The 6,937-nt window shown below is 39.2% G+C and overlaps 1 protein-coding gene across 1 annotated transcript; it reads right to left on the bottom strand.

Annotated features, from left to right (window-relative positions):
* Positions 1 to 2,402: 2,402 nt before the first annotated feature.
* LOC112149053 (extracellular calcium-sensing receptor) lies at positions 2,403 to 6,761 on the bottom strand. The gene is made up of 7 exons (XM_036214957.1): positions 6,681 to 6,761; positions 6,284 to 6,573; positions 5,945 to 6,048; positions 5,391 to 5,596; positions 5,061 to 5,282; positions 4,829 to 4,952; positions 2,403 to 3,301 (listed from the first exon to the last, which is right to left on the bottom strand). The coding sequence occupies exons 1-7, from the start codon at positions 6,759 to 6,761 to the stop codon at positions 2,403 to 2,405; spliced, it is 1,926 nt and encodes a 641-aa protein (XP_036070850.1).
* Between the last annotated feature and the right edge of the window lie 176 nt (positions 6,762 to 6,937).

Raw genomic sequence — 6,937 nt, 5'->3', positions numbered from 1 at the left:
TGTCACTGTCCTCGCGCGTGCACGTTTGTGTTGTGATTGTAATGTTTATATCCGTGTCTACCGCCTGTTTAGATACAAAAACATGATAACATTTATCAATCGTGGCATTTTATTGTGAAAAACTGGTTATATTTTGAAAAGAAACCGGATTTTCTCATGTATCTTGATGCAACTTGGGGCGCGTAACACAAGCAACTTTCGGGTGCGAAGCGCCCAGCTCCAGCAAGATCATCAAACTTTGAAGTAACGCGCCGCGATTTACACGAAGTAACTATAACGGCGTTACAGCGAGGATGAAAGTAATTAGTTAGATTACTAAATTACTTGATTTATAACGCCGTTAGTAACGCCGTTATACTTAAACGGCGTTAGTCCCAACACTGTGTGTCATACAATATCCTTAACTTAGGAATGGTTCACGAAAAATTATGTTTTTTATGTTGATTTGAAGAAACAGGTTAACATGAACAAACACCACATCTCAAATATCCTGGTCATGTTCTCTTTAAATGTAAACTATTTTAAAATCTTATTGGTATTACAAAAATCAACTACCAATGAACAAAATGTTGTCAACACAGCAAAAAGGTGCACACAATTAAACTATATTGAATAATTTTGGTTTTGTAAGCCAACTGCTTTTGAGCGTTACTTAAATCAAGCATTCTGTATGGACTAGCCCACTGACATTGACAGAATATTTATTTTGGGTATCGAAATCTGGCATTAAATCAAAATGATTTTACCAATACTCTATAGTCCATCTATCCATATTCAGAATCCATGTAATCCGTTTCAAGGTCATGTGGCTGATTCAGCCAAACCAGCTACTGTTTTGCAAAAGCAGGGTACGCCCTGAACACATTGCTAGTTGATTGCAGGGCCACTCAGTCACGAACAATTACATTCATATTTACTCCTAGGGTGGATTTGAAGTCCCCAATTAACCTATGAAGCATATATGGGGTTGACCCGAATGGGTGCCACAAGTTTTTCTTTTGTGCAGGTTAGTAGAGGGTCATAGACAGGAGTGACCACATCTCTAAGGGAGTACAGATGTTTATCGCTATTCCCTTGAATCTTGTGCAGCCATTTGCAAGAAAAATGTATGTTGCCTGCACTTATGATGTCCTGGTAATGGGACATTACATTACTTCTTGCATAGTTCACTTGGTTTAGACCTTGCATTTCACCTACTTCACTCTTATTTTCCACTGCATATTGTTTAAGCCTTAGTAACATGAACTAGGGGTGCTGTCAGTTTTTGGGTTTTCTGGGCCTGTGGAGGGCAATAGACAGAAGGGGCTGCATCTTCAGGTAAGCACAGGTCTTTTTTGCAGTTTCTTTGAGGCCACCTCAAGAGACCTCAAGTAAATGGAACATACAATACATCTTAAAATGCTTAAAAAATAATCCAGAAACTGTCTCATGGATGCACTTGAAACATGAGTAATGTGGAAAGATCAACCTGTCAGTTCTACCATTTATTAGCCAAAAAACACGCTAACAGCTAAAATTTAAACACAAAAAAGTAGTCAAATGAGCACCACCTTAACAGTCTGGTCAAAATTTCTCAGTGTCTTCACTTTTGCGGTCCAAAATGACACCCATCTGGAACATCCCAGACATTCGTATTAACAAAAAAAAATGTGACATTTCCCAGCTTGGCATGCAGGGGTGAAACACTGTTAGAGCACTTAATTATTCATAGAAGATTTATAACACCCCAGGAACTACAAGAAAAACATAAGATAAATCATCCATCCATCCATCCATCCATCCATCTTCTTCCGTTTCATCCGGGACCGGGTCGCGGGGGCAACAGTCTAAGCAAAGATGCCCAGACTTCCCTCTCCCCGGCCTCGGTAGTTTGAACACACCCTCCAGTCCCCCTTCTTGAAAAGGGGAACCTCCACCCCAGTCTGCCAGTCCAGTGGTATGGTTCCTGTCTGCCACCCAATGCTGCAGAGACGTGTCACCCCCGGAGCCTTGCCACCGAGGAGCTCTTTGACTACCTCAGTGACCTCAGCCCAGGTGATGGACAGTTCCACCCCAGTTTCTTGGGGTGTTATGTATACATAACTAACATAAATAAAGTATAGTCTCACATACAAAAGAAGTTTATACAAATATACACCTCTTGTGTCAGAAGACCCCATGAGGAGTCTTTGAACTTCTTACCTGGCAATAAATCCAGTGCACTGTGCATACATAAGTTCCCTCTGGCCACATTATTGGCCAATTTCAAATAATTCTCAAAAGACGAAAAGACATTAAAATTTTTTCTTTATTATAACATTGGCAATTAAACAAATGAGAATATGCCTTTCCAAAAGAGATGTGTAATGCAATGCCTTAAATATCGCCAAGTATGTTCCGCAAATAAAATGTATTCAGAACAGTTACTTTTTGCTCATTAAATATTTTTTGGTGTTCTTCTTGGGCTGACACAGTATGATAAAGCACTTTGGAGCAAATATGCACATTATTAGTCCAAAACTGGAGGCCAGAATAGCAAATATCTCCACAGCTACTGTGAATTTTCCAGGAGAGCTGACATAAGATGGTATGAAGGTGAGCCAGACTGCACAGAAAATCAACATGCTAAATGTTATTAATTTGGCTTCATTAAAGTTGTCCGGCAGTTTCCGAGCCAGCACAGCTAACACAAAGCAGAACACAGCCAGAAGTCCGATGTACCCCAACACAGCCCAGAACCCAATGGCAGAGCCCAAAGCACACTCCAGGATGATCCGCTCTTTGTACGTGGAGAAATTTTTCATTGGAAATGGAGGTCTCAGCACAAGCCAAACAGTGCAGATTAATACTTGAACAAAGGTAAAGAGCACTACAGTCAGTCTTTGCTGTAGAGGACCAAACCATTTCATGACATTGCTACCTGGCAGTGTAGCTTTAAAGGCCATCAAGACCACTATGGTTTTTCCAAGCACACAGGAGATACAAAGAACAAAGGTGATGCCAAAAGCTGAGTGACGCAGCTTACAAGACCACTCAGTGGGAGCCCCGATGAAAGTTAAGGAACATAAAAAACACAGAGTCAGGGAGAAGAGCAGCAGGAAGCTCAGCTCTGAGTTGTTGGCCCGTACTATTGGGGTTGTTCTGTGATGGAAAAAAACTGCTGCTGTTAGGATGGCTAGACATGCTCCACCAACAGAGAAGAAAGCCAGGATGATCGCCAGAGTCTCATTAATGGAAAGAAACTCGACTGGTTTAGGATGACATGAGTCTCTTTCTGCATTTGGCCAGAATTCTATGGGGCATGGGAAACAATCAGAGGAATCTAGGAAAAGACAGATGGCAAAGGTCAGTGAGTTAGTGTCATAAATGGGGATCGACCGTTAACAATTTTTCCGTCCAATGCTGATAACCGATATTTTCCCTGTAATTATGGCTGATAGTCAATATTTGTTGATGCCTTTATTTGAATGTCTAGATTAACATGAAAATATAAGTCTAAACTTAGCTTGAATATTCACTGACTGTTATTTGCAAACAAAAGTAATAGATGTTCAAGCTCACTTGAAAGTAACAGGATTTAAGGAAAGTACTTTAAAATTAAGTGTTTTTAAACATTGAAAACCAAAACAAAAAATGTAGACACTGCTAGGTGTAAACAACATATCTTAAACTAAAAACATACGACTTTGTAGTCTTGCATAAAAATACGTTCCATTAGTTCATTTGTAGTTGGCTTAAACATAGACTTTTGGATGGCAGTTTTTCCTTTAACGCCACGGTGGATGCTTACATCCTAACTTTGCTAACTGCAGCTGTGACCATCTTTTCAGATGTGATAAATAAATAAAGCAAAACAATATGACACAACCATCTTTACACAATTTTTTTTCTAAATATAAAAATAAGGTGAATTCATTGATTTGTATCTTTATTACTGTGACTGTATGTGAAACATTCCAGAGTCAGTCACTGTGTTTTAGCCAGAGCAGCTTGGTACATGAAAACAACTCCATGAACTTTTATATTGAGAAAGATTCTTGGTTTTGTCTGTAAACAGCAGACAAAACCTGAAGGCTTTTTTCAGGTTCCTCTCTGGCTCTTCTCTCCCCCAAATAATCTTTACAAATATGTCTTTTTGATTGGCTTCCTTAGCTTTTAGCTTTGAGCTTTTAATATAGCTAGTGCTCCAAGCGAGCAGCGATGTCACACAGCAAGACAGGAAGATATGGTGAACAGAATTCAGTAGATTTAAAAGAGAACTTCCTTCAGACTCAGAAAATAAAAAAAGTGGAAAGAATCAAAGTTAGCGTGTGCATTTTTTCTGTCTGCGGCTCAGTACTAAGCGACTCAGGTGTTGGAGATCCGTGATTTAATGTGAACAGGAAACATGTTGAAAAATGATGAGTTGGGGTTACCCCAAACATCCAAAAGGGACAAGAAGGGGGTCCAAACCATATGTCCCTAAATGACAAGTTGGGAGTAAGAAAGTGTTGCTTGAACCAACAGCCACAGTGAACTTAGAGACCTTCCCAGTGTGCGTTTTGCGTCTGACACACGGGGTTGGAAGGTGGAGCAAGTCTGTGCAACAAAAAACACTTCTCTTGTTATAAAAACCAGTCAAAATAAATAGAAATATTGGTAGGATATATCGGTAGAATTTTTAAAATATAGGACCAATACTGATAATCTCAAATTATGCCAGTCCAGTGGTATGGTTCCCGTCTGCCCGTCTGCCCGTCTGCCCGTCTGCCACTCAATATATTGGTGCCAATACAGATTGGCACCAATATATCACCTATCCCTAGCAATAAATGTGACATAAATGTTGTTTGAAAATTGAGGATCTTACCTGTAGTGTTGCTAATCTCTCCCTCAGGACATTTTATGCAATCATAGCAACAGATTGGTTTTCCTTTTTGCAGCACTTTGTAAGTTCCTGGAGGACATCTGTCAGAACACACTGACACTGGAACCTTTCCCAAAAACAACAAAAAAGCAAATTATGAGTAGTTTTCACAATTTTGGTAAGTAATGCTGCATACAAAATATATTTTTAAGATAATTCTCATCAGACTGCTTACTTCTTGTCTACCATCCATCCAGGTTAGATTTTTGTTTATATAGAGTTCTTTATTTTTTGGTCGGGATGCATCATAGTATCCTACAGTTACAGACTCAATATTTCCACTCTCACCCTTATGCCAGTTGACCAGCTCATAAGCAGCCACAGGATCTCCATTAGTATCAAAAGACACAGAATAGCCATTCTGGGTAAAATTTACTTTCTTTAGTGCAGTTAAAACCTACAGATGTAGGAGAAAATTAAGTAATTACAAATCTAAGAAACATCAATAAAATATTATATTTTATCAATTTAACAGCATACAAAGTATAGCAATATCTCAGCTGACCTGCTTGGATTCCAGCATCAAATGTTTGTCACACTGGGCTGTTGCATTTTTGTCCACACAGACAACATTGTGAATAGCATGAGCTATTGCATAAACAGCCTTATACACCATGGTAGTTATTCTCAGCTGAGATGATAGGATAAAATCATTTGGAACCTTTTGTAGGTCTTCACTTCCATTACACACTTGTTTGTCTGTATCCCCATCTTAAAAAAGAGAAAAAAATAGACACTACTTAAAAAATAAAATATTTGATTTAATGACATGAACGTAAATTATCATGATGTTCTCCGTATTAGTGTCTTTTTTAATTAATTTTTTTGGCTCCTCAAATTCAAGATCTGTTCAAGAAAATAAATTACCTTTTTTCAGTGTGCATTTGAATGTCTTCTCCCAAAACTCGGTCAACACTGGAGATGCTACCACTTCTGTCAGAGAGAGATCCAGCAAAAAATCTCTCAAGCCTGGGATATTAGATTTTGGAATCGCAAATCCAATGGCCCCTTCACAGAACGTGAACCTTTGCAAATTTGTGTCTGTAATCCAGGCCTCACTGCCTATCCACTGACGAGATGGCGAAGGCTTTGTGGCAAGTTCCTCCAGCAAGACATCCATTTCTCCCATGCCAGCAAAGGCAACAATAACCTTAGCTGTTGACCTAAGGGCATGATAAGTGCATGTTTAATACATATAAATATGTTCATGTTGTCCCTTTTTTTATTTTGACAGAACTAAACTCATAGGAAGTATAGACATAAAAGACAAAATGTGCAAATTCACAATGCAACAAATTACAAGTGAATAAATTCTGACACTTTCTGGAACTGATTTCAGGTTATAAGAAACATAGACATAAGATACAGAATGTGCACATTTCCTGTGCAACATATTACCTGCGGATCAAATCGGCTACCCTTTGGATTTTGCTGATCGGGTTGCTTCGTAAAAAGGATTCTGAAAACTCCACACAAATCCCTTCCTCTTGAGCTGCTTTGAGAAAAGAGGCCATCCCGTTATTGCCATAGTCTGAGTCAGAGCAGATAGCGCCTATCCACGTCCAGCCAAAGTGTTTCACCAGCTTTGCCAGAGCTACAGCTTGGAAAGCATCACTGGGAATTGTTCTGAAAAAGTTTGGGAACTGCTTCTTATCAGACAAACAAGCACAAGTAGAGAAGTGGCTGACCTAAGGAAAAAAGATAATTGATTCAACAAGTGGTTAATTGCTTACTTTACTTAACTTTATAGAATACTTTTTGAGAAGAAATGAAAACAAGTGAAATAAATATTTACTTGGGGAATGTCAAAGGATCCAATAATCAGAGAAATCGCAATTGATTGTGTGGATCCAGAGTCACCAACGACAGCTACCATCCTGCCAGACTGGGAGCAATTCTTATCTTTGTAGAAGACATTGTCCTGCCCATTTGACAGTTGAAAAGCAGCTTGCATGGCCACAGGGACTGCAGCGCATGAGTCGTGGATCTGATAACCGAGCTTGATCCCAGGCAGCAGCTCTGTGCTGTTGTTAATCTCTTCAATTGCAAAGA

Source organism: Oryzias melastigma, linkage group LG13, assembly GCF_002922805.2.
Source record: "Oryzias melastigma strain HK-1 linkage group LG13, ASM292280v2, whole genome shotgun sequence".
In the NCBI taxonomy this organism is placed as follows: Eukaryota; Metazoa; Chordata; class Actinopteri; order Beloniformes; family Adrianichthyidae; genus Oryzias; species Oryzias melastigma.
The sequence above is the reverse complement of the archived record's forward strand: the minus strand, read 5'-3'. Positions and strand labels throughout refer to the sequence as shown.

Excerpts from the sequence above, each read along its gene's own strand:
- LOC112149053 (XM_036214957.1), bottom strand. The coding sequence starts at position 6,761 with ATGGTAGCTGTCGTTGGTGACTCTGGATCCACACAATCAATTGCGATT. Across the intron at positions 6,574-6,680 it reads GATCCTTTGACATTCCCCAA|GTCAGCCACTTCTCTACTTG; the intron begins GTAAATATTTAT and ends TTTTTTCCTTAG. Across the intron at positions 4,953-5,060 it reads GGATGGATGGTAGACAAGAA|GTTCCAGTGTCAGTGTGTTC; the intron begins GTAAGCAGTCTG and ends TTTTTGGGAAAG.